Source organism: Macaca thibetana, chromosome 16, assembly GCF_024542745.1.
Source record: "Macaca thibetana thibetana isolate TM-01 chromosome 16, ASM2454274v1, whole genome shotgun sequence".
Taxonomy (NCBI): Eukaryota; Metazoa; Chordata; class Mammalia; order Primates; family Cercopithecidae; genus Macaca; species Macaca thibetana.
Genome location: NC_065593.1, coordinates 19,689,384 through 19,713,124, shown reverse-complemented (window position 1 = coordinate 19,713,124; position 23,741 = coordinate 19,689,384). Strand labels below are relative to the sequence as shown.

The 23,741-nt window shown below is 53.1% G+C and overlaps 2 protein-coding genes and 1 non-coding gene across 6 annotated transcripts in view; 1 reads left to right on the top strand and 2 right to left on the bottom strand.

The window, feature by feature from the left end:
* The window catches only part of SLC43A2 (solute carrier family 43 member 2), a 55,793-nt gene that overhangs the window by 21,753 nt on the left and 10,299 nt on the right, over positions 1-23,741 (bottom strand). For all 4 annotated transcript variants that reach the window (XM_050763552.1, XM_050763553.1, XM_050763555.1 and 1 more), the window contains 3 exons: positions 21,905-22,112; positions 20,237-20,292; positions 18,416-18,492 (listed from right to left, as the gene is read on the bottom strand). In XM_050763552.1, coding sequence (XP_050619509.1) covers positions 18,416-18,492; positions 20,237-20,292; positions 21,905-22,112 — 341 coding nt within the window. The remainder of the gene's footprint in view (positions 1-18,415; positions 18,493-20,236; positions 20,293-21,904; positions 22,113-23,741) is intronic.
* Positions 7,297-23,741, top strand: part of SERPINF1 (serpin family F member 1) — a 173,001-nt gene continuing 156,556 nt past the window's right edge. The window contains exon 1 of the mRNA XM_050763571.1: positions 7,297-7,301. The gene's annotated coding sequence lies outside the window, so the exon portion shown is untranslated. The remainder of the gene's footprint in view (positions 7,302-23,741) is intronic.
* On the bottom strand, positions 21,532-21,635 carry LOC126940070 (small nucleolar RNA U13). The gene has a single exon (XR_007720592.1). It is a non-coding gene; the product is annotated as a small nucleolar RNA U13 (small nucleolar RNA).

Here is a 23,741-nt window from a genome sequence, read left to right as displayed (position 1 = left end):
TCAGGCCTCTTCTTCACCTGCCCCTTCCTGTGTGACTCACAGGGACATTAGTTCAGGGGCAACGATCGCTCACTGAAGGTTTCTCTTTCCTGGACTGAGGCTGATGAGGGCGAGGAGGGAGGTACCGCAGAATACAAGCAGTTGTCTGACTTTCTGGCTGCCAACCCTCCCCATCTCGCTGCTCCTGGCAGAGCCCAGGAGCCTTCCTGTCTTTTCAGGGTAACACAGAGATGCCAGAGAACAAAGTTATGAGCCTCAGGCAGGCCTCAAAGGGAGAAAGCCTGTTAAAAATAAGAATCTATTTGGGGATAATAGCGTCATTTTATAAATAAAAATATCAGCATCCCAGAAAGACCAGATGTCAGCAAAAACTGCTTTTGGTTTGGAGAGGGTAGGTTTTTGGAAGATGTCAATCAGAATTCTACAGTTCTCTTCGGTCTGAGGATGAAGCTGGCCCAGGATTCCTGCTTCTGAATTTCTTTTCTTTTCTTTGTTTTGAGATGGGGTTTCACTCTTGTCGCCCAGGCTGGAGTGCAGTGGCGTGAGCTCGGCTCATTGCAACCTCCGCCTCCCTGGTTCAAGCGATTCTCCTGCCTCAGCCTCCCGAATAGCTGAGATTAGAGATGCCCACCCCCATACCTGGCTAATTTTTGTATTTTTAGTAGAGACGGGGTTTCACCACGTTGGCCAGGCTGGTCTCAAGTGATCCACCCGCCTTGGCCTCCCAAAATGCTGGGACTACAGGCGTGAGCCACCGTGCCCGGCCTCTTGCTTCTGAATTTCTCAGTGCAAGCAGGGGATTCTCTTCCCACAGGATGTTTTGCCCTAGCAGTTAGCATCCGAGAAGGCCAACGGGAAGAAAGGCCCGGGCTCTCTTCCCAATGAAGCCACTCTCAGTATCTCACATCAGCTCATTCTGGGTACAGGGCAAGAGGGGGCCCACCTGAATAGGACTTCAAGGCTAACTTGCTGATTCTACACAAATCCAGGCCGAGGACAAACCACATCCTCCCAGAGAGGCACAGCTCCTCTAACCTCAGGAGAGAGCACACTGTGTAGCAAAGCTTTCCTGTTCGCACCCAGCGTCCCTGGCCGTGGGAGCTGCTCTCTGGATAGCTACGCAACCTATTCCATTGAATTCAGGCTGCTTATGGGGACTTAATCTACGTCTCCCCCAACCCTCCCCACTACTCCCCATTTGTCTTGAATCTTTTTTTCTTTCTTTCTTTCTTTTTTTTTTTTTTGAGACAGAGTCTCGCTCTGTCGCCCAGGCTGGAGTGCAGTGGCCAGATCTCGGCTCACTGCAAGCTCCGCCTCCCGGGTTTACGCCATTCTCCTGCTTCAGCCTCCCGAGTAGCTGGGACTACGGGCGCCCACCACTGTGCCTGGCTAATTTTTCTGCATTTTCAGTAGAGCCGGGGTTTCACCGTGTTGGCCAGGATGGTCTCGATCTCCTGACCTGGTGATCCGTCCGCCTCGGCCTCCCAAAGTGCTGGGATTACAGGCTTGAGCCACTGCGCCCACCCACCATTTTTTTTTTGGATGCAGTCTCGCTCTGTCTCCCAAGCTGGGGTGCAGTGGCGCGATCTCAACTCACTGCAACCTCTGTCTCCTGGGTTCACGCGATTCTCCTGCCTCAGCCTCCCAAGCGGCACCTCCCATTGCAGGTATGAGACACCGTGCTCATTAATTTTTGAAATAACCAATTTTTTAAATGGGCAAAGGGACTGAATAGACATTTCTCCAAAGAAGATACACAAATAGCCAATAAGCATATGAAAAGATGCTCAACACCATTAATCATAGTGAAATGCAAATCAAAGCCACAATGAGACACCATTTGATACCCATTAGGGTATGAAAAGTCATAGTGAGGCCGGCGCCGTGGCTCACGCCTGTCATCCCAGCACCGGGCGGCCGAGGCGGGTGGATCACAGGGTCAGGAGTTCCAGACCAGCCTGGGGAACATAGTGAGACCCCGTCTCTACCAAAAATACAAAAACTTAGCGAGGTGGAACATGCCTGTAATCCCAGCTACTCGAGAGGCTGAGGTAGGAAAATCGCTTGAACCTGGATGGTGGAGGTTGCAGTGAGCCGAGATCGCGCCACTGCACTCCAGCCTGGGCGACAGAGCAAGACTCCGTTTAAAAAAAAAGAGGCCGGGGGCCGGGCGCAGTGGCTCACACCTGTAATCTCAGCACTTTGGCCGAGGCGGGTGGATCACGAGGTCAGGAGATCGAGACCACCCTGGCTAACACGGTGAAACCCCGTCTCTACTAAAAATACAAAAAATTAGCCGGGCGTGGTGGCGGGCGCCTGTAGTCCCCAGCTACTCGAGAGGCTGAGGCAGGAGAATGGCGTGAACCCAGGAGGCGGAGCTTGCAGTGAGCCGAGATTGCGCCACTGCACTCCAGTCTAGGTGACAGAGGGAGGCTCCATCCCCCCCTCCCAAAAAAAAAAACAAAAACAAACAAAAAAAAGAGGCCGGGCGCGGTGACTCACACCTGTAATCCCAGCACTTTGGGAGGCCGAGGCTGGCGGATCACGAGGTCAGGAGTTCCAGACCAGCCTGGCCAACACGGTGAAACCCCGTCTCTATTAAAACAATACAAAAATTATCCAGGAATGGTGACGGGCGCCTGTAGTCCTAGCTACTCGGGAGGCTGAGGTGGGAGAATTGCTTGAACCCGGGTGGTGGAGGTTGCAGTGAGCCAAGATTGTGCCACTGCACTCCAGCCTGGGCGACAGAGCAAGACTCAAAAAAAAAAAAAAGAAAAAGAAATCAGGCCGGGCGTGGTGGCTCATGCTTATAATCTCAGCACTTTGGGAGGCCGAGGTGGGTGGATCACATGAGGTCAGGAGTTCAAGACCAGCCTGGCCAACATGGTGAAACCCCATCTCTACAAAAATGCAAAAATTAGCTTGGCGGCCGGGCGCGGTGGCTCAAGCCTGTAATCCCAGCACTTTGGGAGGCCGAGACGGGCAGATCACGAGGTCAGGAGATCGAGACCATCCTGGCTAACACGGTGAAACCCCGTCTCCACTAAAAAATACAAAAAACTAGCCGGGCGAGGTGGCGGGCGCCTGTAGTCCCAGCTACACAGGAGGCTGAGGCAGGAGAATGGCGTGAACCCGGGAGGTGGAGCTTGCAGTGAGCTGAGATTGTGCCACTGCACTCCAGCCCGGGCGACAGAGTGAGACTCCGTCTCAAAAAAAAGAAAAAAAAAAAAATTAGCTTGGCATAATGGCGGGCACCTGTAATCCCAGCTACTTGGGAGGTTGAGGCAGGAGAATCATTTGAACCTGGGAGGCGGAACTTGCAGTAAGTCAAGATCTTGCCACTGCACTCTACCCTGGGCAACAGAGTGAGACTACATCTCAAAGAAAAAGAAGAAGAAATGAAAAGAAATCCCTTCCAACAGAAGACAAAAGAAATGTGATGTGCTCACATGTGCCCAGGCACACCCAGGTAAGCAATCTTACTCTCGGTACCGGCTTCCCAGGTATGCTGCGGTTCAAAGGCCATGCCTCAGTTCCCAAGCTCACATATTTGGGCTGCTTCGTTACAAATTCAGCGAGGCAGCAGCGTAGCAAAGGCATCTCCGTGGCCATATCTACCCCAGGGAGAATCCAGATATTTGTTCTGCTTATGTGGAAGGAGAGAAGTGTTCCTGCCTGGCATCCACCCCAGCCAGGGCAAAGAAAGAAAGAAAGAAAGAAAAGAAAGAAAAGAAAAGAAAGAGAGAAGGAAAGAGAAAGAGGAAGGAAGGAAGGAAAAGAGAGAGAGAGAGAAAGAAAGAAAAAGAAAGAAAGAAAGAAAGAAAGAAAGAAAGAAAGAAAGAAAGAAAGAAAGAAAGAAAGAAAGAAAGAAAGAAAGAAAGAAAGAAAGAGAGAGAGAGGCCGGGCGTGGTGGCTCACACCTATAATCACAACACTTTGGGAGGCCGAGGCAGGCGGATCGTGAGGTCAGGAGTTCGAGACCAGCTTGGCCAACACAGTGAAACCCTGTCTCTACTAGAAATACAAAAATTAGCCGGCATGGTGGTGGGTGCCTGTAGTCCCAGCTACTCAGGAGGAGGCTGAGACAGGAGAATCGCTTGAACTCAGGAGGTGGGGGTTGCAGCGAGCCGAGATCGCGCCACTGCACTCCAGCCTGGGCGACAGAACGAGATTCTGTCTCCAAAAAAGAAAGAGAAGGGCCCAAAGAAGGCTTGGAACCCAACCAGAAGGGCAGACGGAAGCCCAGAGCCTGGCTCCCTTGGTGCAGGGTCAGGTGAGGTTAACACGTGGGTTGCTGCAGTCACCTTTGGGCAAAAAGAGTGTCTCAAACTTTTCAACAGAGCTGGAGAATGTTCTGGAAAAGCAGAGAGCTTGCTAGCTAGGCATTTTCCTTCTACCTTTTTAATCTCAAGCCTGCCTTAACCCTAACCTAGGCTACAGACCAACAGCGCCACAGGGGCCTGGGGTGACCATGTGGCCCTGCCTGGTATTCCGGAGTCTTTTCTCCAACACTAGATCCAGGATGGGGAAGAGCAGACCTGGGGAAGAGGCCGACTCTCCACCTGTCCATGGATGAGGCCCTTGCCCTCAGTCCTGGACAGGGCAGGGGCCTCCCAGCCGCTCCCTTTGATGCCCTGCCTCTTGCCGCCTGGAACATTCTTACCAGCACCAAGAAAATTCTTCCCAACATGTTATTCTGGTCAGCAGGGCCATTCCTTAGGGGAGTAGAGTGCCTAGGGGAACCACACTAGGTAGCCTTCAAACCAACACCAACACCTTGTATTTTTAATTATGATCTTTTCCTTAGAACAGCAATGCCTGGGCTGGGTGCGGTGGCTCACGCCTGTAATCTCAACACTTTGGGAGGCCGAGGTGGGCGGCGAGATCGAGACCATCTGGCCAACATTGTATTTTTTCTATTTAAAATACAAAAAATTAGCTGGGTGTGGTGGCGGGCGCCTGTAGTCCCAGGTACTCGGGAGGCTGAAGCAGGAGGATTGCTTAAACCCAGGAGGTGGAGGTTGCAGTGAGCTAAGATCGTGGATGGTGCCACTGCACTCCAGCCTGGTGACAGAGCGAGACTCTGTCTCAAAAAAAAAAAAAAAAAAAAAAAAAAAAAAAAGAATAAAGTAAAAATCACCCTGAGGTCAGACGCAGTGGCTCACATCTATAATCCTAGCACTTTAGGAGGCAAGTGGATCACTTGAGGCCAGGAGTTCAAGACCAGCCTGGCCCAACATGGTGAAACCCTGTCTCTACCAAAAATACAGAAAATTAGCCGGGCGTGGTGGTGCATGCCTGTAATCCCAGCTACTCCAGAGGCTGAGGCAGCAGAATTGCTTGAACCTGGGAGATAGAGGTTGCAATGAGCAGAGATTGAGCCACTGCACTCCAGCCTGGGCAACACAGTTAGATTCCGTCTCAAAAAAACAAAAAGCTTTTACTAATGATTTTCAACATTTTCCTACAACTTAAAAAATCATTTGACTGGGCGTGGTGGCTCACGCCTGTAATCCCAGCACTTTAGGAGGCCAAGGCGGGCGGATCACGAGGTCAGGAGATCGAGACCATCCTGGCTAACACAGTGAAACCCCATCTCTACTAAAATACAAAAAATTAGCTGGATGTGTGGCGGGCACCTGTAGTCCCAGCTACTGGGAAGGCTGAGGCAGGAGAATGGCGTGAACCCAGGAGATGGAGCTTGTAGTGAGCCGAGATTGTGCCATTGCACTTTAGCCCGGGCGACAGAGCGAGACTCCATCTCAAAAAAAAAAAAAAAAAAAGAGGCCGGGCACGGTGGCTCAAGCCTGTAATCCCAGCACTTTGGGAGACCGAGATGGGCGGATCACGAGGTCAGGAGATCGAGACCATCCTGGCTAACATGGTGAAACTCCGTCTCTACTAAAAAATACAAAAAAACTAGCTGGGCGAGGTGGCGGGCGCCTGTAGTCCCAGCTATTCGGGAGGCTGAGGCAGGAGAATGGCGTAAACCCGGGAGGCGGAGCTTGCAGTGAGCTAAGATCCGGCCACTGCACTCCAGTCTGGGCAACAGAGCGAGACTCCGTCTCAAAAAAAAAAAAAAAAAAAGGAAAGAAAGAACATTATTTATATTTGTCCTTTTCTTCTATGGCGATATTAATCTTTCTTTCTTTGCTTTTTTTTTTTTTTAGAGTAAACTATATATTAATTGAATATATACATATATATTTTTTGAGAGATGGAGTCTCACTCTGTCACCCAGGCTAGAGTGCAGTGATGCAATCTCGGCTCACTGCAATCTCCGCCTCCCGGGTCCAAGCGATCCTCTTGCCTCAGCCTCCCGAGTAGCTGGGACTACAGGTGCCTGCCAGGACACCTGGCTAATTTTTGTATTTTTAGTAGAGACAGAGTTTAGCCATGTTGGCCAGGCTGGTCTCAAACTCTTGACCTCAAGTGATCCGCCCGCCTTGGCCTCCCAAAATGCTGAGATTACAGGCGTGAGCCACCGTGCCCTTCCAATATTTCATTTAACATAATTTCAAAGTAGGTTTGTGCTCTAAGATGAGCAAAAGAACAGACATTTTAAATCTCATAAGAGATTTTTTTTTCTTTCCTTTTTTTTTTTTGAGACAGGGACTGGCTCTGTCATCCAGGCTGGAGTGTAATAGAGTGATTTTGGCTCACTGCAACCTCTGCCTCCCAGGTTCAAGTGATTCTCCTGCCTCAGCTTCCCAGCAGCTGGGATGGATTACAGGTGCCTGCCATGACACCCAGCTAATTTTTGTATTTTTAGTAGAGACGGGGTTTCACCATGTTGGTCAGGCTGGTCTCGAACTCCTGACCTCAAGCGATCTGCCCCCCTCGGCCTCCCAAAGTGCTGGGATGACAGGCGTGAGCCACCACGTCCAGACCTTTTTTTTTTTTTTTTTTTCCACACTGTTCCTCTGAGTGAGGAATGAGGTTTCAGGGCCCTCAGTGTTGACAACTAACATTTTACCCTTGAGATTTTACCTAGAGATAAAGAAAGAAAAGATAACATCACTATACAAGAATCGCGTTGCATATTTGCTGCCTCTGTAGGGTTGGTGTGGTAATGACTGATTTTCCACCTCTCCCAGTTTGGTGGTTTTATTTATTTATTTATTTATTTATTTATTTATTTATTTAAGTAAAATGTCAGAAACGCAAAAATGCTGCACTTATTTCTCTTAAGACATTGAAAATAGTGGAAGTTTGCTGATTTTTAATTCTTCTTAGGTCCAAGCTGGAACTAGACTGTTACCAAAGGGGTCTGTTCAACATGCTAATTCCAGGCTGGGGGACCATCAGCAAACTGCAGTTAAACCTGTGGGCATGCATCTTCCAGAGTGGCAGAATCTCATTCCCATATGCCCGCCAAGGCTCCAGCTGTAGCTGTGAAAACCCAAATGTTTCCTGGATCCCGAGACAGCTAATAAGCACTCAGGCCTTCTGCGCTGCTGAAGAGAGCTCCACAGCCAGAGACGCACATGGCCTGCTTCACACAGCCGACAACCCCACCGGAAACAACCAGTGCTGGCAGCCAAGGCCAAACCAGTGCAAAGGCGCTATTGAGCCAGAGTCCTGCACCGACACTACTCCAGACGTGACCGTCCTACCGAAGGTCCAAACCAGTGCAAAGGCGCTACTGAGCCAGAGTCCTGCACCGACACTACCCCAGACGTGACCGCCCTACCGAAGGTCCAAACCAGTGCAAAGGCGCTACTGAGCCAGAGTCCTGCACCGACACTACCCCAGACGTGACCGTCCTACCGAAGGTCCAAACCAGTGCAAAGGCGCTACTGAGCCAGAGTCCTGCACCGACACTACCCCAGGTGTCACCGCCCTCCTGAAGGTCCAAACCAGTGCAAAGCCGCTACTGAGCCAGAGTCCTGCACCGACACTACCCCAGACGTGACCGCCCTCCTGAAGGTCCAAACAAGTGCAAAGGCGCTACTGAGCCAGAGTCCTGCACCGAGACTACCCCAGACGTGACCGCCCTACTGAAGGTCCAAACCAGTGCAAAGGCGCTATTGAGCCAGAGTCCTGCACTGACACTACTCCAGACGTGACCGCCCTACCGAAGGTCCAAACCAGTGCAAAGGCGCTATTGACCCAGAGTCCTGCACCGACACTACCCCAGGTGTCACCGCCCTCCTGAAGGTCCAAACAAGTGCAAAGCCGCTACTAAGCCAGAGTCCTGCACCGACACTACCCCAGACATGACCGCCCTACCGAAGGTGCAAACCAGTGCAAAGGCGCTATTGAGCTAGAGTCCTGCACCGACACTACCCAGACGTGACCGCCCTCCTGAAGGTCCAAACAAGTGCAAAGGCACTACTGAGCCAGAGTCCTGCACTGACACTACCCCAGAGGTGACCACGCTACCGAAGGGCCAAACCAGTGCAAACGTGCTATGGAGCCAGAGTCCTGCACCTAGAGTACCCCAGGCATGTGCCGCCCTCCTGAAGGTCCGCGCGGGTCGACGAGGGTGCACAAGTTGCGGAGGGCTGCGCAGCAAGGTCTCCTTCAGCTTTCTTTGTTTTAATTCTTTTATTTTTATAGAGACAGGGTCTCACTCTATTGCCCAGGCTGCGTGAACTCCTGGACTCAAACAATCCTTCCACCTCAGCTTCCCAAAGTGCGACGATTATTGGCACGAGCCACTGCACCCGGCCAATCTTTGTATATTGATTTTGTGAAAGCTCTTTATGTATTAAAGACATTCACAGGCAGGGCGCAGTGGCTCCCACCTGTAATCCCAGCACTTTGAGAGGCCGAGGCGGGTGGATCACCTGAGGTCAGGGGTTCGAGACCAGCCTGGCCAACATGGTGAACCCTCGTCTTTACTAAAAATAAAAAAATTAGCCGGGCGTGGTGGCAGGTGCCTGTAATCCCAGCTACTTGGGAGGCTGAGGCAGAAAAATCGTTGAACCCCAGAGGCAGAGGTTGCAGTGAGCCGAGATCGTGCCACTGCATTCCAGCCTGGGTGACAGAGCGAGACTCTGTCTCAAAAAATAATAAAAATAAAATAAAGATATTCACAGTTCTCTATACTATGAATACATTTTCCTAGTTTGTCACTTAACTTCTTAATTCATGGTATTTTGTTTTGTTTTGTTTTTTGAGATGGAGTTTCGCTCTTGTTGCCGAGGCTGGAGTGCAATGACGCAAACTCAGCTCACTGCAACCTCCACCTCCTGGGTTCACGTGATTCTCCTCCTGCCTCAGCCTGCCGAGTAGCTGGGATTACAGGCACGTGCCACCATGTCTGGCTAATTTTTGTGTTTTTAGTAGAGACAGGGTTTCACCATGTCGGCCAGGCTGGTCTCAAACTCCTGACCTCAGGTGATCTACCTGCCGTGGCCTCCCAAAGTGCTGGGATTATAGGCATGAGCCACCGTGCCTGGCCGAGGGTTTTAAAGATCATAAATAGGGTATTAACAATAGTTGCTATTATATGTGTTATGACTTAATCATAAGGAAAATCTTCTGATCAGGCTGTTCCTGGGCACAGTCAATGAGGGAAGTGTCCTCTGGCAGGCACCACAGCTTTGGGAGGAAGAAAAGGAAGCCAACTACAGGATAAAACACAAATTAGTATTCCCCTTTAAATAAATAATTAGTGTCCACAGACACAGCCTTTCTTCTCCCGTACTTGTTATTCTATTGTGGCCACACATTGACTGCTGTCAGGATGTTTACGCTTTGGGTTTCACTGGTCAAGGTCATCCTTCAGGTTCTCTTCAGAGAGATTTCATTTGACACAAATGCTAGGTACTCCCTAAAAGCTGAAACCCACTTTTGACCACCTATTTATTTATTTATTTAATTTTTTTTTTTTTTGAGACGGAGTCTCGCTCTGTCACCCAGGCTGGAGTGCAGTGGCCAGATCTCAGCTCACTGCAAGCTCCGCCTCCCGGGTTCACGCCATTCTCCTGCCTCAGTCTCCCGAGTAGCTGGGACTACAGGCGCCCGCCACCTCGCCCGGCTAGTTTTTTGTATTTTTTAGTAGAGATGGGGTTTCACCGTGTTAGCCAGGATGGTCTCGATCTCCTGACCTCGTGATCCGCCCGTCTCGGCCTCCCAAAGTGCTGGGATTACAGGCTTGAGCCACCGCGCCCGGCCTTGACCACCTATTTAAAAACTTTTATTGGTCAAAAAACACCATGAGGCCGGGCGCGGTGGCTCACACCTGTAATCCCAGCACTTTGGGAGGTCAAGGCAGGTGGATCACCTGAGGTCAGGAGTTCAAGACCAGCCTGGCCAACATGGTGAAACCCCCGTCTCTACTAAAAATACAAAAAATTAGCCGGGCGACGTGGTGGGCGCCTATAATCCCAGCTACTCGGCAGGCTGAGGCAGGAGAATGGCTTGAACCCAGGAGGCGGAGCTTGCAGTGAGTTGAGATCGCGCCATTGCACTCCAGCCTGGGCAGCAAGAGTGAAACTCTGCCTCAAAAACAAAAACAAAAACAAAAAAAAACTTAAAGATTAGAAAAGTCAAGGGACTCCCCCAAGCTAGTAATGGTCAAACTGGGGATTCAAGCCAGGCCAAGTCTCTGTGCGTAGCCCCAGACCACACTGCCTCTCTGGAGCCTCCTGTGGTCCCGATCAATACACACTTCAGTTTGGATCCCACGGCTTTTACATGTGCCTTATTAAGATCCAATCTGCACCCTTCAACTAGAGGTTTATTTTTCTTTTATTTATTTATCTATCTATTTATTTATTTATTTGAGACGGAGTCTCGCTCTGTCACCCAGGCTGGAGTGCAGTGGCGTGATCTCGGCTCACTGCAAGCTCCGCCTCCCAGGTTCCCGCCATTCTCCTGCCTCAGCCTCCTGAGTAGCTGGGACTACAGGCGCCCGCCACCGTGCCCAGCTAATTTTTTTTGTATTTTTAGTAGAGATGGGGTTTCACCATGTTAGCCAGGATGGTCTCGATCTCCTGACCTCATGATCTGCCCGTCTTGGTCTCCCAAAGTGCTGGGATTACAGACGTGAGCCACCGTGGCCAGCCTCCTTATTTATTTTTTGAGACAGAGTCTTGCTCTGTCGCCCAGGCTAGAGTGCAATGGCACGATCTCAGCTCACTGCAAACTCCACCTCCCTGGTTCAAGCGATTCTCCTGCCTCAGCCTCCCAAGTAGCTGGGATTACAGGCACCTGCCACCATGCCCAGCTAATTTTTAAAATATTTTTAGTAGAGACGGGGTTTCACCATGTTGGCCAGGCTGGTCTCGAACTCCTGACTTCAGGTGATCCACCCACCTCGGCCTCCCAAAGGCTGGGATTACAGGCGTGAGCCACCGCGCCAGTCATTTTCTAAAATTTGTTTTTTAGAGATGAGGTCGTGCTATATTGCCCAGGCTGGAGCGCAGTGGCTCTTCACAAGCGTGATCCCTCTACTGAACAGCAGGACACTTTTGACCTGCTCTGTTTCTGACCTGGGCCGGTTCAGCCCTCCTTAGGCAACCTGGTGGTCCCCCACCCCCCGGAGGTCACCATACTGATGCTGAACTTAGCATAGACACCTCATCAACACAGCACAGAACTCCTCGGCTCAACTGACCTGCCCACCTCATCCTCCTGAGTAGCTGAGACGACGGAGGATGCCACCGTGCCCAGATCTGCCCACCTCATCCTCCTGAGTAGCTGAGACGACGGGGGATGCCACCGTGCCCAGATCTGCCCACCTCATCCTCCTGAGTAGCTGAGATGACAGGTGGATGCCACCGTGCCCAGATCTGCCCACCTCATCCTCCTGAGTAGCTGAGACAACGGAGGGATGCCACCATGCCCAGATCTGCCCACCTCATCCTCCTGAGTAGCTGAGATGACAGAGGGATGCCACCATGCCCAGATCTGCCCACCTCATCCTCCTGAGTAGCTGAGATGACAGAGGGATGCCACCATGCCGAGATCTGCCCACCTCATCCTCCTGAGTAGCTGAGACAATGGGGGATGCCACTGTGCCCAGATCTGCCCACCTCATCCTCCTGAGTAGCTGAGACAACGGAGGGATGCCACCGTGCTGAGATCTGCCCACGTCATCCTCCTGAGTAGCTGAGACGACGGGGGATGCCACCGTGCCCAGATCTGCCCACCTCATCCTCCTGAGTAGCTGAGATGACAGGTGGATGCCACCATGCCCAGTCCCCATCTAGAGATTTCTTACATTCCTTCTGAAGCTCCTTTTACACCCATCTGCCCCCTGCCCTCACCTCCTGCTGGCCACCTTCGGCTGACCTCCCCATGGTCCAGCGCCACAGTATCGATTGGGCTGGCATTTCCCATGGACTCCCGTGGGTCATCCTCACATCTGGATCACTCCCCACATTTCCCCTCTCGCTCACTTGCTCCCCAGCTTCCCTGCCTCTGCCGGTCTCAGCTGCGCATAATAGCTATTCGGAAGCTGGAAGCTGCAGTGCCAGTGAGGGCTGAGTGCTGAGCAGAGCGCTAGTGCGGGCCTCGAGGGCTGGCGGAGGGGAAGCGGGAAGCCAGAGCTGTGCTGCAATGAGATGCCGGGGAAGACACGCAGCAGACGCTGTTTCCTGACTCACCACCACACTCACAGGTGGGAGAGCAAGCCCCGCTTCCAGCCCTCGGGTGCTTCCCACTGCCCCCTTGCCGCCTCCGCGCGGGTCAGAGCTGGAGTGGGCGGCACCTGTCCTGCCGGCCCGGGCCGCACGGCCTCCATGCGGCCTCACTCACACAGGGAAGCCCGTGACTCTCTCTCAGCCCCCTGGCTGCTGCATAAACAGGCTGGACTGTGTGACCTTCCCAGACAGGAAAACAGCGGCTGCAGGCAGCCCCTCCCCTGGCATTCTGGCCATAGAGCATGGTCACCGGACAGGAGTGCCCGGAGGGCCAAGGCCCTGGGACAGTGCGGACGGGGGAGCTTCTCTAAGATGCTGGACGTACATGCCTTTTGGCCCAGGGCAGGCCATGGCATTGCAGGCAGGCAGAAACAAGGGGCCACGGTGGCACCCCAGGCCCTGACTTTCTACATCCACGGCCTCCCGAGTCCTCCCTGGCCTGCAGGAGGCTGGGGGGCTGAGCGGTGGGTGGGGGCTGGCATTCTGGCCCTTGGGTCCCTTCTAGAGGGAGCCTTGCCCTCAGGTGGCTGGGATACATACCCAGACTTCTGTACAACCTGCACAGGCCAGGATCCCGGAACAGGTGGACTCGGCCAGGCTGGGCTGTTTCCTACCCACGGCAACCAGGCATCTCCAAGCACACGCTGCCCAGAAGGTCCTTGTGCTCACCTTTCTGCTTCAGTGCTGAAGGGAGAGGAAGGGCATATGCTCCCCTCCCCCCGCCACCTCCCGTGCCTTCCCAGCCAGGTCCAGCCCTGCCAGTGCCACTGGCCTTTCTGTCCAGCCCTGAACGCGGTCACATGCTGCAGCGAATTCATGAGACAGAACCCTCAGATGGCAAATTCTCCCCAAACCAACGGCAAGCAGCTGACTGCCTAAGCTTCCCCAAGGCACGGGCCAGAAACAGAGGAAGGTGGGGAGGCAGAACAGGCACTGGGCACCGGCAAGTCCGGCTCCCCAGGTACTTAGACCCTCCAGAGCCGGCCGGGGGGCGCCGCGGGACCCTCTCCTGGCTGCAGAAGCGGGATCTACTGAGCCGGGGCGCTAAACTCCTGTCCCTCTCTGGGGGCACCTGCCGCCCTGCCCTCCTCGCCAGGATCTGAAGAGGGATCCTCTTCACTTCCCTCAGATCCCAACTCCCATGAAATCATGTCTTCCTCAGGTTTAAAGTCAGACTTGAAGGAATCAAAAGGGAAAAGCCACAGAGAAATGTTTCATCAGGGAGCCTGGCCACATTTTGAAACCTCCTTTTCTGTGTGGCTTCTGCTCGGAACTCCCCGTCCCACCCACGGGGACAGGGGTCAGCGTAATGGAGTGGAAATGGCAGGTTCACAATTTTGGCCGCAGCTGCTGCCATCTCTAAGCAACCCAGGCTCTGGGTTGGAGGGTGGCAACCAAAAGATGCGGCCTCAGCCGCCGGCTGTGTTTGTGCTGCAGCCGATGAAGCGAGCGCAAAGGGCCGTACGAACGTGAGGCGTTGAGCAAACATGGAGAGTGCCATCCAGATGTCCCGCGGGAGGCTGCGGCTCCACACCATGGGGAGTGCTCTGCCCCCGTGGAGTGACCTGGCGTCTGCCCTCCACGGATGCTACGTGGTGGCCCAGGCCCCGTGCCGCAGGGCCCTGGGAGAGCCTGCACTGGCTACTGGGCAGCCTACGGACATGAGAGCCACCCTTGCCCCTTGGAGTCTCCACTTGGGAAGGAAAAGCCACCACGGGGGCCGACTTCTTGGGCCCTGGAAGGAGGGCTCGCGGCCGTCTCCTCCTGGACTACGAGGAAAAGGCGTGTGCCCACTTGGAGCCCCCTCTCCACCAGCGGGGGTAACAGCTCGCAGCCCCTGGTCATCGGTATTTAGACCAGAGCCCACGCAGCACAGAGCCCCCTGGGACCCAGGAAGTCCCCAAATTAAGGCTTCCATGGCAACGCCATCCCCCTGATTCTTAGGTTATCACAGAGCTATTATCCACGGCCCCAACATGGTTGTTGAAGATTGGAGGTAGAAATTCCTTTTTTGTTGTTGTTGTTGTTGAGACGGAGTCTCGCTCTGTCACCCAGGCTGGAGTGCGGTGGCGCGATCTCGGCTCACTGCAAGCTCCGCCTCCCGGGTTCACGCCATTCTCCTGCCTCAGCCTCCTGAGCAGCTGGGACTACAGGCACCCGCCACCTCACCTGGCTAATTTTTTCTGCATTTTTAGTAGAGATGGGGTTTCACCAGGTTAACCAGTATGGTCTCGATCCCCTGACCTCGTGATCCGCCCGCCCCGGCCTCCCAAAGTGCTGGGATTACAGGCTTGAGCCACCGCGCCCGGCCGGAGTTAGAAATTCCTAAAGGCGACCCTGGAGACTCCTTTGTCCCCAAAATTAGAACATGGGTGGGAGACACACACAGAAAGTGCCATTGTGCCCCGAGCTTGGCGTCTCCGGGAGCCGATGCCGACAGTTCTGCTTTCCAAAGGCCTGGGTTGTCTCGGAATGAGATTCCGCTCTGCTCAGCAGAAGCCCTGCTCAGCCCAAGGGTGTTGCTCAACTGTTTCGGCCTGTCCTCCCTGACCTCATTTCCCTCTCGGGGTCTGTTCTCAAGGAGCCGGCACTGGAGCCCTCATTAGAGGCCTCACGGGACAGGGGAATGCCCACGGAGCTCCCTCCAGCCCTGGGGGAGGGGGAAAGAGACGACTTAGAAAGGAGGGCTGGCCCCGCAGCCAGAGGGTGTGGGTGTGAAGGGTGGGTGTCAGCACATGCCCTCAGATGAGGAACAGTGACGTAGCAGCTTCTTGGGGCCTCTAGACCGAGGGTTGGCAAACTTTTTCCATAAAGGGCCAGACAGTAGACTTTTTTTTTTTTGAGTCAGAGTCTCGCTCTGTCACCCAGGCTGGAGTGCAGTGGTACAATCTCAGCTCCCTGCAACCTCCGCCTCCCGGGTTCAAGCGATTCTCCTGCCTCAGCCTCCTGAGTAGCTGGGATTACAGGCACCCGCCACCACGTCTGGCTAATTTTCGCATTTTTAGTGGAGACGAGGTTTCACCATGTTGGCCAGGCTGGTCTCAAACTCATGAGCTCAGGTGATCCACCCGCCTTCAGCCTCCCAAAGTGCTGGGATTACAGGCGTGAGCTACTGTGCCTGGCCTTTACAAGCCATATGGTCTCTGTCACAACTGCGTAACTCTCCTGCTATAGCACAAAAGCAGCCACAGACAGGAGCAAACAGGCACAGCTCTGCCCCATGAAGCTTTGTTTACAAAAACAGGCGGTGGTCTGGGTTTGGCCTGGCAATGGTGGTTTGCTGACCCCTGCTCTAGCTGAAAAAATGAAAACCCTGAAGAACAAACCAGCAGGCCTCCCTTAGACAGACCTCTCATAGCCAAACACTTTAAATGGTGATCAGGTCACTCTCTTGCCTGGTCACTATCTAGCCTGTGTAGCTTTTTGTCTCCAGTGGGAGAGCGAAGAGTGAATAGAAACGCTCCTGCCACAGTGGTTTGTGCGGGTTTTTTTTTCTTTTTGAGATGGAATCTGACTCTGCCACCCAGGCTGGAGTGCAGTGGTGCGATCTCAGCTCACTGCAACCTCTGCCTCCCGGGTTCAAGCAATTCTCCCGCCTCAGCCTCCCGAGTAGCTGGAATTACAGGTGCCCACCACCATCCCAGGCTAATTTTTGTATGTTTAGCACAGATGGGGTTTCACCATGTTGGCCAGGCGGGTCTTGAACTCCTGGCCTCAGGTGATCCACCTGCCTCGGCCTCCCAAAGTGCTGGGATTACAGGCGTGAGTCACCGCGCCTGGCCACCACAATGGTTTTTAGCCTTCACACGGACCTGCCAGAGGCCAGTGAAAGTAATGGACCCTCCCCTCCAGAAAGACACAGCTAAGAGCGGCACCTACACACGATTTGTTGGCACGGAATTTCAAGGGTGTGCACAGCCCTCCTGAAACTTACTCAGGGACCATGTAGAGACCTGAAAACCCCAGGGTAAGATCTCTTGCTCACTCGGGAACAACACTAGTTTCTCTGTATTTGAAAGAGCTCTTACAAGTCACTAAATACTAATAATAATAAAATCAAGAGCACCGTAGAAAAATAGACAAATGACACAAAGAAGCAATTCACAGAAGAAATGCAAATGACCAATGAAGAGGAGAAAAGACGCTCTGTCTCACTAATAATGAAATACATTTTAAAAACGGTATATCATGTTTCATCGGATCAGAGTGGCTATGTTTGAAAGATGAATGACATGGCACTGGAAGGGACATGGAGGAAAAGGCACTCGTGTGCACGCTGGTGGGCTTGGGGTGGCAGGCAGCCTCTTTTTTTTGAGAGACTGAGTTTCACTCTTGTTGTCCAGGCTGGAGTGCAGTGGCGCAATCTCGACTCGCTGCAACCTCTGCCCCCCGGGTTCAAGCGATTCTCCTGCCTCAGCCTCCAGAGTAGCTGGGATTACAGGCACCTGCCACCACGCCTGGCTAATTTTTGTATTTTTAGTAGAGACAGGGTTTCGCCTTGTTGACCGGACTGGTCTCGAACTCCTGACCTCAGGTGATCTGCCTGCCTCAGCCTCCCAAAGTGCTGGGATTACAGGCGTGAGCCACAGCGCCAGGCCAGATGACCTTTTTAGAAGGCTATTTAACAGTACATATTAAATTTTAAAATATGCTAATCCTGTGGCCCAGCACTTCCACTGCCAGGAACTTATTTTACAGAAATACATGTACAGGGATGTTAACTTCAGCAGCATTCATAAATTGGAAAAATTGGAAACCAAGCCAAAAGTCCATTAGTAGGAAACTGATTGAATAAATGATGGTCCATCTATATTAAAGAATAATACAGAAATGCTTAATAATAAGGCAGATCTCTAAGTACTGACAGAAAATGATGTAAAAGATACATTAAGGGAGGTCGGGCGCGGTGGCTCACGCCTGTAATCCCAGCACTTTGGGAGGCCAAGGCGGGCGGATCACGAGGTCAGGAGATCGAGACCATCCTGGCTAACACGATGAAACCCCGTCTCTACTAAAAATACAAAAAATTAGCCAGGCGCGGTGGCGGGCGCCTGTAGTCCCAGCTACTCGGGAGGCTGAGACAGGAGAATGGCCTGAACCCGGGAGGCGGAGCTTGCAGTGAGCTGAGATAGCGCCACTGCACTCCAGCCTGGGTGACAGAGGGAGACTCCATCTCAAAAAAAAAAAAAAAAGAAAGTGGGCGGCAGTGTTTTGTCTTCCTGCCTTCCTCGGGCACATGGCTACTGAGCTGCTTCCTCAGCGTCAAAGCCCAGGTCAGAAGGCAGGGAATGTCGGCCGGGTGCGGTGGCTCACGCGGGTCATCCCAGCACTTTGGGAGGCCGAGGCGGGTGGATCACCTGAGGTCAGGAGTTCGAGACCAGCCTGACCAACATGGAGAAACCCCGTCTGTACTAAAAATACAAAAATTAGCCAGGCGTGGTGGCGGGCGCCCATAGTCCCAGCTACTCGGGAGGCTGAGGCAGGAGAATCGCTTGAACGTGGGAGGCAGAGGTTGCAGCGAGCTGAGATCACGCCACTGCACTCCAGCCTGGGCGACAGAGCAAGACTTCGTCTCAGAAACAAAAAAAACAAAAAGGCAAGGGATTGTGAGAGCCACGCCCTGCTGCCTGTAGGGACCTCAGCCAAGGAGGCCCTGCCAGGCTCTGCTGCCAGGACACCTCATCCATAGCCCCTTTACAGTTTGGGACACCCAGGCACACGCAGGCACATGGAAGGCAAGGACACAGAAACCAGTCAAAGCAGCCTCAAATTTAGAAGCGGATTACTGAACTGCAGAGCTTTAAAAAGTCCGTACTCACTGTTAATGAGGTGAAGGTCATACACATCCCACCAAAGCCATTCAGAGCCAGGGCAATGAAGATGAGCACGGAGAGAGCTATAGGGAAACGGAAAGCTCGTGAGTGGAAACCCCAGCCGAGCTCCCGGGAAGCCGAGACCGGCCCAGAGTCCTGGGCGGTGCAGGCTCCCAGTAAATCCAGTAAATGCAGGCCGGGGTTAGTACCTGACATCTGGGGAGTGGAAGTGACCCTTTCTCACCCCCTCCTCTAGCCTACTTCTTTTTCTTTTTTCTTTTTTAATTGAGATGGAGTTTTGCTCTTGTCACCCAGGGTGGAGTGTAGTGGCACCATCTTGGCTCACTGCAACCTCTGACTCCCGGGTTCAAGTGATTCTCCTCCCTCAGCCTCCCAAGTAGCTGGGATTACAGGCATGCACCACCATGCCCGGCTAATTTTTGTATGTCACGCCATGTTGGCCAGGCTGGTCTCGAACTCCTGGCCTCAGGTGATCTCCCCGTCTTAGCCTCCCAAAGTGCTAAGATTACAGGCGTGAGCCAGCACGCCCGGCCTCCTCTTGCCTATTTCACAGAGCTTGGGCTCTTGCAAAAGGTGCACACCTATCTTCTTTTCTCCAATTAATAGTAGCAGTGTCCAGGCAGTGACTCACGCCTAGAAATCCAACACTTTGGGAGGCTGAAGCAGGAGAATTGCTTGAGCCCAGGGGTTCTAGAACAGCCGGGAGGCCGGGCACAGTGGCTCATGCCTGTAATCCCAGCACTTTGGGAGGCCAAGGCAGGCGCATCACCTGAGGTCAGGAGTTCAAGACCAGCCTGACCAACATGGAGAAACCCCATCTCTACTAAAAATACAAAATTAGCCGGGCGTGGTGGCGCATGCCTGTAATCCCAGCTACTCCAGAGGCTGAGGTAGGAGAATGGCTTGAACCTGGGAGGCGGAGGTTGCTGTGAGCCGAGATGGCGCCATTGCACTCCAGCCTGGGAAACAAGAGCAAAACTCGCTTCAAAAAAAAAAAAAAAGAACAGCCCAGGCAACAAAGTGAGACCTCGCCTCTAAAAAAAAAAAAAAAAATTAAAAATTAGCCAGGTGTGGGTGTGCGTGCCTGCAGTCCCAGCTACTCTGGAGGCTGAAGTGGGACGATCACTTGAGCCCGGGAGGTCCAGGATGCAGTAAGCTGTGACTGCACCACTGCACTCCAGCCTGGGTGACAGAGAGACACCCTGTCTCTAAAACAAAACAAAACAAAACAACAACAAAAACAAACATTAGCAGCAAGCAGGAGGCCTAAAGAAGCTACTTCACCAAAATCAAAAGTATAGGTTCCTGAAAATCAGTAGATGAGCCTGGCTAAGATTTTGGTGAAACTCAAGTCCTTTTTCGGTGTTTGCGCTACAAGTCCTTAAAACAATGGCTCCACCGGAACAGGGTTGTGGACCAGGTGGCTTCTAAGCCATCCTGCATGCTTTGGCCCACGCTGCCTGGAGGGGACTCGGCTCGTGACTTCTGTACACACCGAGGACCGGGCCCCTGCAGCCGGCCTGCTTTTTAGAACTTGCCTCTCGGGTTGGCATCAGTGAAGGACTGGCTTGGTTTGGTGATGAGGTGGAAGTTGCTCATACCCTGGACTCCTGTCCACGGTGGCTGCTCTCTGATCCCCCCGTCCGTTTGAGATAAGTAACTGAGTAGAGGCCTAACAGGTGTCCCCTCTAACTTGAGCAGCGAACAGCAGGCCCAGGACAGTGTCCAAGAGCAGGTGGGCCTGGGAGCAGCTCGGGGCACTCTTTCCCCAGTCCCTGACGAAAGATGAAGGAAGGGCACACTCACTGTTTGGGTTACTGGCTCCATATGCAATCAGCAAGCAGGAAACCGCGAAGCAGGCGCTAAAACCAAGCAGAAACAGAATGTTATTGACCATTATGACTTTATTCCGTGTTATTGTTTTTTTTTGTTGTTTTCGGTTTTTCTTGAGACGGAGCCGCTCGCTCTGTCTCCCAGGCTGTAGTGCAGTGGCGCGATCTCGGCTCACTGCAAGCTCCGCCTCCCAGGTTCACGCCATTCTCCCACCTCAGCCTCCCGAGTATCTGGGACTACAGGTGCCCACCACCACACCTGGCTAACTTTTGTATTTTTAGTAGAGACGGGGTTTCACCCTGTTAGCCAGGATGGTCTCGATCTCCTGACCTTGTGATCCGCCCACCTCGGCCTCCCAAAGTGCTGGGATTACAGGTGTAAGCCACTGCGCCTGGCCTTTTTCTGGTTTTTCTTGAGACGGAGCCTCGCTCTGTCGCCCAGGCTGGAGTGCAATGGCGCGATCTTGGCTCACTGCAAGCTCTGCCTCCCAGGTTCAAGCATTTCTCCTGCCTTAGTCTCCCGAGTAGCTGGGATATTACAGGTGCGTGCCACCACGCCTGGCTAATTTTTGTATTTTTAGTGGAGACGGAGTTTTGCCATGTTGGCCAGGCTGGTCTCGAACTCCTGGCCTCAGGTGATCCGCCCCACCTCTGCCTCCCAAAATGCTGGGATTATAGGCATGAGCCACCATGGCCAGCCCATTTTCATTTTTGTGTATGTATTATAAAGCACATTAAGAATGCCATAGGAGGCTGGGAGCCACTGCACTCCAGCTGCAGTTGCTTGAGCAACAAGAGCAAAACTCCATCTCAAAAGAAAAAAAAAAGAATGGCATAGGGGCCGGGCACAATGGTTCACGCCTATAATCCCAGCGCTTTGGGAGGCCGAGACGGGTGGATCACCTGAGGCCAGGAGTTCGAAACCAGCCTGGCCAACATGGTAAAACCCTGTCTCTATTAAAAATACAAAAATTAGCTGGGTATGGTGGCAGGCACCTGTAATCCCAGCTACTCGAGAGGGTGAGACAGGAGAATTGCTTGAACTGCGGAGGCAGAGGTTGCGGTGAGCCAAGATCACGCCGCTACACTCCAGCCTGGGTGACAGAGCAAGACTCTATCTTGAAAAAAAAAAAAAAAAAAGGCACAGATATACATCATTTAGAATTCGATGTGCTTATTATATTGGGGGTACGTGTTGAAAATATTTTTTCTGGTGGAGGTATAAGGTCAAACGGGCTGTAGAAACCAGTGTTTTGTTTTTTTTTTTCTCATCAGATGAATACTGTGCCAGCCTCGTAAGAAGGTTTGAGGGAAGCATGTCTCACACATGAGAGTGAAACCCCAATTATTACGCTTATGAACTACAAAGGGATCAGAAACCCATGTTCTTAGTGACAAGCAACTCCAGATCCCCCGGGCGGCCTGGAGCCTGGTGCTTTTCTTATTGAGTACTGGAGCGTGGCGAGGACCACAGTACCTGCTGATTCGGTGGCGGATGGGGAAGGAACTCCATTCTGGATGGGCCTTCAGGGAGCTCCACAGTATACCTGATAGCAGGTATGACCAGGATACCCTTCCATGGGGAACTCAGCCCAGGGGGTCCACCTGCCCACTCCCTGCCCCCCAAGGGACCCGCACTGACCTGCCCAGCAGCCTGAGCTTCCTCGGGCCATACTTGTCCATGACGATACCCAGGGGTAGGGTGATGGCACTGAGCAGAAAGGAGCCCACGGTGAAGGCCAAATTTAGCATCTCGTCCTGGGCCTGGCAGCTGAGCCAGCCGTTCATCCAGCTCACCTCCTCGTGCCCCGGCTCTGCTGTGCTGCCCACTGTGCCATTGGTGACATTCTCTGTGTGAAGAGGGAAGGAAACCCTGACCTCGGGGTCAAGACAGGGATTCCCAAAGATCAGAGGGGCAGGTGCCCATTCGGAGTGCCCCACTGGGAATGCCAGGGCTGGCTGGGGGCCTCTCGAGGGCTCAGGCTACCCCACAGCGGGCTTGGATGGCCATTTGGCTCAAGTCCCCTGGAGTGAAAACAGGTTCTTAACTTTTGAGGGGTAACTTTTGTGGACCCTTTTAAGAATCCAATAAAGACCTCCCCAGAAAATGCACACCAAAGTTTATCCACAGTTTCAGGAGCTTCACGTGTCCCTTGAAGAGCAACGAAGCCCAGGCTGAGAGTCCCATCCGCCACCCCAGAACAGCAGACCTCAGGGTCCCGCCCTGGCTGTGCGGCCCCAGGCTGGTGAGAACCGGCTCACGGCAGCTGTGTCCACGGGGACAGACTGAAGCCAGCATGGAGGCAGACCCCAGACCACTTGGGAAGGAGAAGCACCGGCCTCACCCCGATAGCCTAGTTCTCGTCTGTCAGTGTGCGGAGACTGGGGCGCCTCCTTCGATGGGAAGTCCAGCTGCCTTCTCAAACGTGGGACGGATGCCACTTTCTCACCTTCTCCCCCTGATATTTTCTTTGTCTTTCTTTTTTTTTTTTTTTTTGAGACGGAGTCTCGCTGTGTCTCCCAGGCTGGAGTGCAGTGGCGTGATCTCGGCTCACTGCAAGCTCCGCCTCCCGGGTTCACGCCATTCTCCTGCCTCAGCCTCCCGAGTAGCTGAGACTACAGGCGCCCGCCACCACGCCCAGCTAGTTTTTTGTATTTTTAGTAGAGACGGGGTTTCACCGTGTTAGCCAGGATAGTCTCGATCTCCTGACCTCGTGATCCACCAGCCTCGGCCTCCCAAAGTGATGGGATTACAGGCTTGAGCCACCGCGCCCGGCCTGTCTTTCTTTTTTTGTCTTTTCTTTTTTTTTTTGAGACGGAGTCTCACTCTGTTGCCCAGGCTGGAGTGTAGTAGCATGACCTCGGCTCACTGCAACCTCCGCCTCCTGGGTTCAAGCAATTCTCTTGCCTCAGCCTCCCGAGTAGCTGGGACTACAGGCGCCCGACACCACGCCCAGCTAATTTTTTTGTATTTTTTTTAGTAGAGACGGGGTTTCACCATGTTAGCCAGGATGGTCTCGATCTCCTGACCTCGTGATCTGCCTGCCTCGGCCTCCCAAAGTGCTGGGATTACAGGCATGAACCATCGCGCCCAGCCTCTTTTTTTTTTTTTTTTTGAGACGGAGTCTCACTCTGTTGCCCAGGCTGGAGTGTAGTAGCATGATCTCGGCTCACTGCAACCTCCGCCTCCTGGGTTCAAGCAATTCTCCTGCCTCAGCCTCCCGAGTAGCTGAGATTACAGGCACATGCCACCACACCTGGCTAATTTTTGTATTTTTAGTAGAGACGGGGTTTCACCATGTTGCCCAGGCTGGTCTCAAACTCCTGACCTCAGGTGATCCCCCCACCTCTGCCTCCCAAAGTGCTGGGATTACAGGTGTGAGCTGCCGCGCCCGGCCGAGATGCACCTTTCTTATTTTCCTTGCCGGGGTCATTGTGATGCCATCCCGTGACCTCGCTGGGTGCTGCGTCTGGTGTGT